This window comes from Anser cygnoides, chromosome 3 (genome assembly GCF_040182565.1).
Source record: "Anser cygnoides isolate HZ-2024a breed goose chromosome 3, Taihu_goose_T2T_genome, whole genome shotgun sequence".
NCBI lineage: Eukaryota > Metazoa > Chordata > Aves > Anseriformes > Anatidae > Anser > Anser cygnoides.
Genome location: NC_089875.1, coordinates 122377229 through 122389285, shown reverse-complemented (window position 1 = coordinate 122389285; position 12057 = coordinate 122377229). Strand labels below are relative to the sequence as shown.

The following is a 12057-nucleotide window of genomic DNA, read 5'->3' as shown; positions in this document are numbered from 1 at the left end:
GATGTGGGACGTGATGCAGGATCAGGATGCAGGATTGGGATGTGGGACATGACTCAGGATTGGGATGCAGGGTGGGATTCGGGATTGGGATGCGGGACGTGACTCAGGATTCAGATGCAGGATTGGGATGCAGGATGAGATTCAGAAATGGGATGTGCGACATGACTCAGGATTGGGATGCAGGACATGATGCAGGATTGGGATGTGGGATGTGATTCAGGACTGGGGTGTGGGGCATGACTCAGGATTGGGATGCAGGAGTGGGATGTGGGACAGGATTTGGGATTGGGATGTAGGGCATGACTCAGGATTGGGATGCAGGAGTGGGATGTGGGGCATGATTTGGGACTGGGATGCAGGATTGGGATATGGGACAGGATTTGGGATTGGGATGTGGGGCATGACTCAGGACTGGGATGTGGGATGTAGATGCAGGATTGGGATGCGGGACATGACTCAGGATTGGGATGCAGGAGTGGGATGTGAGATACGATTCGGGAGTGGGATGCGGGACTGGGATGTGGGAAAGGATTTGGGATTGGAATGTGGGGCATGACTCAGGATTGGGATGCAGGATGGGATTTGGGACTGGGATGCAGGATTGGGATACAGGATTGGGATGTGGGATTGGGATGTGGGATGGGATTTGGGACTGGGATGTGAGGCATGACTCAGGATTGGGATGCAGGAGTGGGATGTGAGACATGACTCAGGATTGGGATGCGGGATTGGGATGTGAAATGGGATTCGGGATTGGGTTGTGGGACATGACTCAGGACTGGGATGCAGGATTGGGATGCAGGACACAATTCAGGATTGGGATGCAGGATGAGATTCAGAAATGGGATGTGGGGCATGACTCAGGATTGGGATGCAGGACAGGATTTGGGATTGGGATGCAGGATTGGGATGCAGGACATGATGCAGGATTGGGATGTGGGATGTGATTCAGGACTGGGGTGTGGGGCATGACTCAGGACTGGGATGCAGGGTGGGATTCGGGATTGGGATGCGGGATGTGACTCAGGATTCCGATGCAGGATTGGGATGCAGGACATGACTCAGGGTTGGGATGTGGGACGTGATGCAGGATCAGGATGCAGGATTGGGATGTGGGGTGGGATTTGGGATTGGGATGCAGGATTGGGATGTGGGATGTGATTCAGGATTGGGGTGTGGGGCATGACTCAGGATTGGGATGCAGGAGTGGGATGTGGGACAGGATTTGGGATTGGGATGTAGGACATGACTCCGGATTGGGATGCAGGAGTGGGATGCAGGATGGGATATGGGATTGGGATGCAGGAATGGGATGAGAGACATGACTCAGGATTGGGATGCAGGAGTGGGATGTGAGACATGATTTGGGAGTGGGATGCAGGATTGGGATATGGGACAGGATTTGGGATTGGGATGTGGGGCATGACTCAGGATTGGGATGCAGGAGTGGGATACAGGATTGGGATGTGGGATTGGGATGTGGAATGGGATTGGGATGTGGGGCATGACTCAGGATTGGGATGCAGGAGTGGGATACAGGATTGGGATGTGGGATTGGGATGTGGAATGGGATTGGGATGTGGGGCATGACTCAGGACTGGGATGTGGGATGTAGATGCAGGATTGGGATGCGGGACATGACTCAGGATTGGGATGCAGGAGTGGGATGTGAGATACGATTCGGGAGTGGGATGCGGGACTGGGATGTGGGAAAGGATTTGGGATTGGAATGTGGGGCATGACTCAGGATTGGGATGCAGGATGGGATTCGGGACTGGGATGCAGGATTGGGATACAGGATTGGGATGTGGGATTGGGATGTGGGATGGGATTTGGGACTGAGATGTGAGGCATGACTCAGGATTGGGATGCAGGAGTGGGATGTGAGACATGACTCAGGATTGGGATGCGGGATTGGGATGTGGATTGGATTCGGGATTGGGTTGTGGGACATGACTCAGGACTGGGATGCAGGATTGGGATGCAGGACACAATTCAGGATTGGGATGCAGGATGAGATTCAGAAATGGGATGTGGGGCATGACTCAGGATTGGGATGCAGGACAGGATTTGGGATTGGGATGCAGGACATGATGCAGGATTGGGATGTGGGATGTGATTCAGGACTGGGGTGTGGGGCATGACTCAGGACGGGGATGCAGGAGTGGGATGCAGGACGGCATTTGGGATTGGGATGCAGGGCTCAGTGTGCCTGATGTGGGGTGCAGGATGTGGGATTCGGGGTATGAGGTGCAGGGCGTGGTGTTAGATTGGGATGCAGGGTGCTGGGAACGTGATGTGGGGTGCACAGTATGGGATGTGGGTTGAGGGGTGCAGGGCATGATGCAGGAGTGGGATGTGGGATGCAGGGTACCTGGTGTGGAGTGAGGGGTGCAGGATGCAGGGTGTAGGAGGCAGGGTGTGGGATGCAGGACATGATGTAGGACTGGGATGCAGGATTTGGGATACGGGATGCAGGATTGGGATGTGATGTGGGGTGCGGGGTTCCTGGTGCGAGACGCAAGATCCAGGACTGGGATGCAAGATGTGGGATTCGGGATATGGGATGCAGGTTGTGGGATGCAGGATGCAGGGTGCCTGATGCAGAATGTAGGACTGGGATGCAGGGTGCCAGGTGCAGGATTTGGGTTATGGGATGCAGGTCATGGGATGCAGGACTAGGATCCAAGATGTGGGGGGGGGGGGGTGTTGTACATGATTCAGGATATGGGATGCAGGTTGTGGGACGCAGGGTGCAGGACACGATGCAGGACTGGAACGTGGGATGCAGGGTGCAAGAAGAAGTAGATGGGGTGCAGGATGCAGGGCACATCGTGTAGGGGACAGACACAGGACGGGGGTGTGGGATGCAGGACGTAGGGTGTGGGACTTGGGACATGGGATGCAGGATGCAGGACGTGATGCAGGGTTGGGATGCAGGCGCTGGATATGGGGTGCAGGGTGCGGGACTGGGATGTGGGGTGCAGGGTAGCGGCTGTGGGACACAAGGAGCGGGGCGGGGGACGGGAGGTGCAGGACGGGGCTGTGGGAGGTGCTGGCCTCGGCCCCCCCAGCCTGTGCAGGGACCGGGTCCCGCTCCCCTCACCCCTCTGCCTGGGGTCGCTGCGCTGCCCCCACACCCCACAGCGACCCCCCCTTGGTCCCGGTCCCCCAGGATCAGGAACCATCAGGAACCTTCCCCGGCAGCCGGCGGCTGGGTGGGGGCTGAACCGTCCTGGTGGTTAATGGAGCCCGGCAGCCGGAAGCCGAGATTATCCCGTAATTAACTAACGAGGGCATTTGCTACCATGCGGGGCTGCCGGGTGCCATCCCTGTCCCCGGGGAGGGGGACGGTGCCCGGGGGCACAGCCCCGCTGGGGGGCTTCGAGGTGGGGGAGAGGGGAAGGGGCAGGGATGGGGGGAGATTGAAGGGGCTGGGGGGGCACGGCAGGGAGTGATGGGGGGGCTGGGCGGCAGTGGGGGGGTGGAGGAAGGGATGGGGGTGGGGAGATGTTTTTGGGGGGTGCAGGGGGTGGTTGAGGGAGGATGGAGGGGACGGAGGAGATGATGGGGAGGTGGAGGGGGCGGTGGCTGGGGCCCGGGGTGCCCCCTGGGTGCCCCCCCCAGACTGCAAAGCAGGGCCGGGCAGCTCCGTACCCCACACGTGGGCCCGGGGGGGTCCCCATGGGCTGCGATGCCACTTCTCCCCGTGGGCATTCGGGGCCCCTACGCACCGGGGCAGCAAGCTGGGGGGGGGCAGGTGGGGATGGAGATGGGGACGGGTCCCCCCCCACCTGCTGCCCACCAGCTCCAGCCCCCTCGTCTCAACCCCCGGCAGCTCCTGGTGTCACTCAGTGGCACCGCCGTGGGCTCTGGGGGCAGTACTGGGGACACGGATGGGGACACGGAGGGGGACACCGCTGGGATGTCACCGTTCTGCAGCAGGCCCAGGGCAGGGGTCCACCCCTGGGGGCACAGCAGCCAGGTGGGGTCAGCCCCCCCATGGGGTGGCACAGGCTGCGTGTCCCATCCCCGTGTCACCCCCACGGTCCCAGCCCCTGTGCCATGGGGCAGGGAGCCTGGTCCCTGGTGTCCCCAAGCTGTCCCCGAGGCGAACGGTGCAAGGGGGCTGTGGTGACATGTGGGAGGGCGACACACGGGAGGGAGTGTTATTTCGGAAGGGCAGGACATGAGGACAAAGGGACACAGAGGGACAGGGTGACGTGGCAGGAGGGGTGACACGCAGGGAGAAGGCGATGGCAGGGGCGGTGCGACACGGCGGGACGGGGCCGTCTGTTGGGGCAGGGTGACACGCAGGGGCAGGGTGACATTAAGGGGCAGGGTGACACATGGGGACAGGGTGACACACGGGGACAGGGTGACATGCAGGGACACTCGCTCGCCCGCAGGTGTCAGCAGGGGGCCGAGCTCAGGGCTGTCCCCAGGGTGGTGGGGACAGGGCCTGCGGGGTGGTTTTGTGCTGCCGGGCCGCTGAGCTCCACCACAGCCGCTCGCCCTCCCCCTCCTCAAACGAAAAAGGGGGCAAAATCCCACGGAAAGGGCTCAGGGGTTGAGATGAGGATAGGGAGATCGCTCAGCAGTTATTGTCACGGGCAAAACACTCCCGGCTCCGGCCCGGGGCCTGCTCCTGCGGGGGCTCTCCATGGGCCGCAGCCTCCTCCAGGCCACATCCACCTGCTCCAGCGGGGGCTCCTCCACGGGCTGCAGCGTGGAGATCTGCTCCGTGTGGGACCCGTGGGCTGCAGGGGGACAGCCTGCTCCACCAGGGGCCTCTCCCCAGGCCGCAGGGGAACTGCTGCTGCGTTCCTGGAGCACCTCCTGCCTCCTGCTGCACTCACCAGTCCCAAAATGCTGCACGGGCTTCCCGCGGCCCCAGGCACCGCTCGGCATTGCCTCTTCTCCCCACCAGAGAGTCAAGGAGGCACCTCGGTTGGGAAAGGCCTTCAGGGCCACCACGTCCAACCATCAGCCTGACCTACCGAGTCCCACCGCTGAGCCATGTCCCTTAGTGCCACGTCCTCGCGTCTTTTAAATGCCTCCAGGGAGGGGGACTCCCCTGCTGCCCCGGGCCTCGCCACCCTCTCCATGAAGAAAATCTGCTGATGTCCCATCTAGACCTCTCCTGCTGCAACTGGAGACCACTTCCTCGTATCATAAAAGTGTCCCCATAGAAGTGTCCCTGTGTGTCACAGCCACCCTGGGACATCGCAGCCATCCCTGGGGCATCATGGCTGCTGCTGGGACAGCGCAGACACCCCTGGGGTGTACCCAGCCCTGAGAAATCTGGCTGGCTTTGGTACCACGGCCAGCCCCAGGACACTTCTGCCATCCCTAGGACACCATGGTCACATCGGGGACATCGTGGTCACCCCAGGGACACCACAGCCACCTCTCGCACACCTTGGCACCCCTAGGACACTGTGGGCACCCCTGGGACGCCATGCCCACCCCAGCCCACTCCTGTTCTGATCTGTCCTGGCTGTAGCCAGTTCCTCAGCCCCTGGGTGTTTGGCAGTGGGGCTCTGGGGACAGTTTCCCTTTGGTTTCCTCCCACCCTGGTGCTTTTATGGCCCCTGATGCCTCTCAGTGCCCCGCAGAGACCCATCAGGGACGTGGCAGGAAAATAATCTGGAGAAATAAGTGGGAAAATAAGCTGGAGAAAGCCCTGGAACAACCACTGCCCCGTCAGCACTCCCAGGCTGCTGGAACCTGTGCCGAGCTCGGGAGAAGCACCAAGAGCACCCTCTGCAGCCAGCGTGGTCCCTGGGGTGGCCTCAGCCCTCTGCCATGGTAGCTGTGGGGGACACGGGGAGCAGCCCCCAGGGGCCTCCGATCCCAAATCCCAGGTGGGCAGCACCCCAGCACCGCCTGCTGTCCTTGTCCAGCAGCGACACAGAGGACGGGGGCAGCTCCCGTCTCGGTGTCAGACGCTTTCCGTTCCCTATGAACTTGAGAGACTGCGTCCTGCCATGCTGTTTCTGCAAAAGATACCTGGGGAATTAGTCTCCAGTTACTGCCAAGTCCTTCTGACTGTGCTATAAACGCCTCCCAAACGCCCCTCGTCCAGCAGGCAAGGTGCAGAAGCTGCTGAAAGAGCAACCCCAGGAGACCTCCCCGCTCCTGGCAGCCGAGCCCGCAGCCCAAGGGCATCCCATCGCGCTCCCAGGCGCTCGCAGCTCCTCCCTGCTGAGCTCCGGTGGATTTCTGCCCATGGATCTCCTCCACCAGCCTCTGGGGCTGCGGTTCGGGCTCTTGGTGCTCAAGCCCACCCCGTCGGGCTGAGATCACTTCTTTGGGCAAATTTTCCCACTGCAGCCTGGGCATTTGCAGGGCACCCAACAGGCAGCGAGGCTGGGCTCAGGCTGGGCAGTGAAGGCAGGGCTCCCGCAGCCCACCCCGGGGGCAACAAGGGGATTGTTCGGGTAGATTTACCCCATATCCCAAGGGGGGGGGGGCAGTTGGAGGGGCAAGTGCAGCTTAACCAAAGCCTGGATTTAGGACGGATCAGTTTGCTGGCAGCTGACTCTTCTATAATTAGACGGCGGCTTCGGTAAGGGAGCCAAGTCGGAGCGCCGCGCTCCAGCCCCTTCCAGTCCACAGGCGCGTAATTAAAGGAAACCGCCCGTTTCCAGCATGACCCCAGATGCTCACAGCAGCGGGACGAACGATGAGCTGCATCTCCTGAGGAAGGGGAGACGAGCAGCAAAGACCCCGCAAAGCGTGGCTTCTTGGCCTTGGGTGTGCTCAGAGAAGGCCCTCGGAGGTGGCCCCAGGGGGCTCCACCAGGGCCCCCCGGATGGAGAACCACCGGGACATGGGGTAAAGAGGGTCCCAGCTCTGCCCCGATTCGCACCGAGGCCATGCTCAGCGGCCTTGTCTTGGTGGGATTCGTGCAGGAAAAGCAAGCAAGCGTCCCGGGCTGTGTCCCACGTCCCTCTTCCCATCTCTGCTGTCACCCGGGGGGAGCGGAGAGCGGGGAAGAGGGAGTGCTGGCAGCCAGGTGGGAGGCGCTGGGCCTTTATCTCGGAATGGGGTTTCAACAGATGTGGTGTGAGCAATATCTGTAAGGCAACTAGATCAACATCGATGCTCAGAGATTAAAGGATTTAATAATCTGCTGGCAAGATGTAACATAAAGAGGCAGAGCTCTGGTTTTACAGCGCTAAATCTGCGGCGAGGAGTTCCCACCCTTCCCCAAATGCACCCAAACTTTCCTTCAAACAGAACAAACCTCTGGTGCAGGGGTGGGGGGCTTCTCTACACTGTCCCGGGGACTGACATTTTATCTTCCTTTTTGGGTGACCGATGATTAATTGTTATCGTGCTCCTGCAGAGCCTTCTGCTCATGAGCTGCCCCTCATGGCACCGGCCCCACTGCCGCGCAGCCCCTTGTTCTCGTCGCTGCTTCCCTCCCTGGTGAAAACCCCAGAAAACAAGGCGGTGACTGGCTCTGCAAAGCACTAGTGACAACAATGCCGGGCTTTCTCCTCCGCTCGCGGGCAGCGCGGGATCGTGACCCAGCATTACCACAGGCGAGCGGTGCCGCGAGGAGAGGGCAGGAGCTTTGTCAGCAGATGGACTCTCGCGGGGGAGAATGTCTGGAACAGGCTGGGGTGCTCAGAAACAAGACCCCGAAGCCTTAAATTTGGGGAAGGGCTCCTCATACGTGTGCCCCATGCGTGGGCAGACAAGAGGGCAGAAAGCTCCTCGCTGCCTGCCATGGGGCTGAGCCTGGCTGAGCCGCCCGCGCTGGGCACCAGCGGCCGAGCAGGGAGCACGCGGGGCTAAATACGTCCCTGGCACACCGAGCCCCGCTGCTGAAGGCTGGCCGGGCTTTGCGTGACCTTCCTGCCGCCTTCAAGTGCTGATGAAGTACTTCTGTACTTCTGCTCTCGATGCCAGGGTGGCTGCAAGGACAGAATCTGGGAAGAGACGGTCCCTGCTTCGGAGGCGTGGAGCTGGCTTTCTTGTTCCTCTTATTCTCTGGCTTTCCGCTGCAGCTGGGCTGGGGGACAGATGTAGGAAGAGGCAGGGAAGCACAAACCAAGCTGGAGAACCCGCGGCCCTGCCAGCAGCCGTGGTAGGAGCCTCTCCAGACGCTGACCCATCCTCCAGACACGGCAGGTTGCACTTTTAGGAGGCTTGCTTGTATCTTGCTGCACAGATCCCCTGAAGGCTGAAGGGTGGCTGGAAAGGCCAGCGAAACCTAATGCAACGCCTGCAAGCACTTGCAAAAGAAAAGCAGTGCGGGGACCCTCCTGGATTTGTATCACTTTTACTTTCCCTTCTCAGGAATTCATCTTTCTGATGAAGCTCACTTCTTACATTTCTTACATTTTGAGACACAAGAGTGTCTCAAAAAATTCGACCAGCTCCTAGGTATAGTTCAATATAGATTTATTTTGAGACCCTTGCCTCCACAACAACACCAAATTCAAGAGGGCAGCTGAACGCTGCATTTGTCTGCCACCAGAAGGGTTCCTGGCACCCACCGGCCAGATTTCGGTGCTCAGGGACCGGGGTGCTCAGCAGCATGGCAATGCTCTGAGAAGAGCACAGTGCTGCGTGGCAGCACGCAGAGTCCTTTCAGCTCCTTTTCCATTCCTCCTCAGACAACGTGCTGAGCATCTGGGGCTGTACTGCCAGCCCCACGAGGGACCCTGTCCTTGCCGAGGTTTCGGGTTCCAGCAGTTCCCGAAATGGTGGGAGCTGCAGGCGACTGCGGGGCCGTGGAGCCTGTCCCAGAGGGCTCCCGGAGCTCGTCCCTCGAGGCAAGGAGCGGGGCCAGGAGCCAGACCCCCCCTGCCAGCCCAGCCCGCGCCTGGGGCAGAGCAGCGCAGGTCACGTCCCTGCCCTGCCTGCCGACAACAAAGCTGTTTGCTGAGGCCGTGGGGCTGGCGATGCCTCGCGGATGACAAAGACCTTTCCCAGCCCTGCGTACACCCAGGGCTGGGCCCTGCTTTGTGAGAGGATTTGACTAACCAGCAAACCCAGCGTGTTGCAGCTCTCCTCAAGCAAACCTCCCCAAACTCAAATACTGTTGCACAACTGGCTTGTGATTCACTTTTTCCCTCCCCGCTGCAAGATCTGAAGGGCATGCATCTTCAGCCTGGTGTTGCAACCTCAGCTGTTCAGCCGAGGAGAGGCCCGCGGGTCCTCGCTGGCTCTGTTCGTCCCAATTCAGTAATTAGCCCTCGTCTCGTGGGATCGGTGCCCTCCTGACATCAGGAAGGAAGATCCTTGGGAAGACGTGGTGGGGAGAGCTGTGAGAGCTGTTCTGCCCCTCTCCGGACATCCCAAACGTGCCAGCCTTGTGGTGATGATCTCCGGAGCAGGACCGCAGGGCACGGCTGTCCTTGTCCTTGGCAGGGCGTCTTCTGCGGGACTCGGGGGCTACACCCAGGCAGAAAATACTCCTCGTTTGCAGTGCAATATGCTAGATGTCCTGTTACTTCTTCTCCAGGAGCCTAAAAGATAAGCTTCTTTGGACTCCATTGCAAACAAAGCTCTCTAGGACCAACGTTTATTATAAAAATCTGTGAAAACCTCTAGCGATGTGCTTGTGCTGATGAACCTTTGGGGACCAGCTGCCTGTGGACCCCGTTTGTACCTGTGGCGGTCTCTTCACGGTGGAGCTCTCCGTGGGCACTGGCATTTTCCCCTCCAACCATTTCAGCTGTACACAAGTATTTTACAGAGGGTGAGACACTTACATTTATTGCACGACCTAAATATTTACATGCCGAGGTTTAAATACTCATTTATGTGCATACTAAGAAATATTTTCATTCATACCTAGGAGACATTTTCAATAAAGACCTGCGAGGTGCACTTGTACATAGGGGAGAGGTAAAAATGTTTTGTAATTGCCCCAGTTTGCCTCTCTGTCAGTGAAGAGAGGCTACTTTTGAGGCACAATTTTGTTTTTTTTTTTCTAGTACATCTTTGGAATTAGGTGAATTACGTGGTGACTGGCGGTAGGAGACGAGGGAAGGGCTTAAAGCTGAGTCAGGGGAAGCTCGGGCAGGGCGTTAGGCAGGGGTTTGTCACTGAAAGGAGGGTTGTGGGGCGCTGGGATGAGCTCCTTGGGGAGGTGGACACGGCCCAGAACCTGCTGGGGTTCAAGAAATGTCCGGATAATGCTTTTGGGTACAGGGCTTGGTGCTTGGGGATATGCGTGCTGTTGGACATATGGTTTAACTCCTGCGTGTAGGCAGGAGTTGGGCTCAACGACGGCCCCTTCCCCGGCAGGACATCCTGTGGGGCATCCAGCAAGGCACCGAAAATAAACCTTTATTTATTAACATTTATTAAAAAAGGCACAAACTCCTCAAATCTCAGGGCTCCCACACCGGGCTCTGAGGCAGCCGCGCCCCAAGATCACCTCACGGGACCAGCCCCTCCCCCCCCCCCCCCGCGGGGCTCCCCGCGCGACGTCACCCCCCGGGAGCGACAGGCAGCGCCCGCGCCCAATCGGCGCCGCGGGGAGGGGCGGGACTTCCGCCTGGGGCAGGCGGCGAAGGGGAGGCAGCGCCGCGCCCTTACCCCCCCCCTCACTGCGCTCCCCCCTCCCTCCGCGTGACGTCACCGCGGTGCAGCCTGCAGCCTGGCGGGGCGGGCGTGCGCGATGACGTCACGGCGTGCGCGCCTCCGCCTCCCTCAGCGCCGCCCCCCCCCCCCTCGCCGCCCCCCCCCTCCTGGCGGCCTGCGCCGTTACCGAGCCGGGAGCTCCGGGCAGGGCCGGGCCGGGCCGAGCCGAACCGAACCGAACCGGGCCGGGCAGGGCAGGGCCGAGCGGGGCCGGGGTTATGAGGCCGGGCTCCGCCGCTGCCTCCCGGTGAGGAGCAGCGAAGGCCCGCGGCGGCGCGGGGAGCGCGGCAGGAAGCCATTTTGTGGGCCCCCTCCTCGTCGGCTCCGTCCTCCGCCGTTCCTCCTCCTTCCTCCTCCTTCCTCCTCCTCCTCCTTCCTCCTCCTCGTCGCCGGTGCTGCCGGCAGGGGCGGGCCCGGTGGTGAGGGCGGCGGGGGGCCTGCAGCGGGCCGGAGCGGGCGGCGGCGGCCGCCGCGCCTCCTCCCCATGGCGAAGAAAACGTACGACCTGCTCTTCAAGCTGCTGCTCATCGGCGACTCGGGCGTCGGCAAGACCTGCGTGCTCTTCCGCTTCTCCGACGATGCCTTCAACACCACCTTCATCTCCACCATCGGTCAGTGCCCGCCGACACCCCCGACCCCCCCCCCCCCCCCCCCCCCCCAAAATGTCCCCGTGTCCTCCTGCCCCCATATCCCCCTGCCCCCATATCCCCCTGTCACCCCCCTGCCCCCTTCCATCCCCAGCCGTGTCCCCGGTGTCTCACACCAGGGGCCGGATCCCCACCCCGTGTCCCCCCCCCAGCCCCCCGGTCCCTGCTCCCTCAGCGTGGGCGAGGGCCGTGCCTTCGTCCCGCTTTCCCCTCGCCCGCCCGACGCCCTCCCTCCGTGGCCCCGCGCGGGGTTTTGCTTTCCCTCTCCTCGCCGCCGCCTTGTTTTTGCAGATGGAGCGTTGAGGTCGGCGGCTTCAAACCTTCTGGCCTCGGTGGCGATTTAAGGGAATTAATGCTTCCACCGTACCTTGTGGTGTAACGTGTGCAGGCATGAGCCGCACGTCGGGGGGGAAAAAAATGAGTTGGATCTGGCTTTTTGTGGCCGATGGAAGTCCCTTAAACCATTGGCAATGCAGCTGTTGACCAAGGGTAGGAGAACGCGGTGCCAGCGTGAGCCTTAGCGCTAGGTGCGAGCGCACGCCTGTGTGCTTCCCCCTCAGTGCCCCAACTTTACCCTGAAAATCATAGCTCAGAATTTGAGACGTAAAACAGACGCTCGCAAGCGAGACCTCGGTAATGTGAAGCGAAAGGAAGGATGTCTGGGCTCGGAGGGCAGCGAAGTGCCAGGGAGCGGTCGTCTGGAAGCTGCTGGGGCTTCAGCTCGCGGTTTTGCTGAGGAGTTCTTGGTCGGTGGGGGTGGGGGCGGCGAAGGTTGCTTAATGTCAACTTTTACCATCCC

The 12057-nt window shown here is 60.7% G+C and overlaps 1 protein-coding gene across 1 annotated transcript in view; it reads left to right on the top strand.

Annotated features, from left to right (window-relative positions):
• Nucleotides 1-10691: 10691 nt before the first annotated feature.
• The window catches only part of LOC106048390 (ras-related protein Rab-10), a 43313-nt gene continuing 41947 nt past the window's right edge, over nt 10692-12057 (top strand). Inside the window, exon 1 of the mRNA XM_066995230.1 lies at nt 10692-11222. Within this exon, the coding sequence (XP_066851331.1) occupies nt 11096-11222 (127 nt within the window). The 5' untranslated portion in view covers nt 10692-11095. The remainder of the gene's footprint in view (nt 11223-12057) is intronic.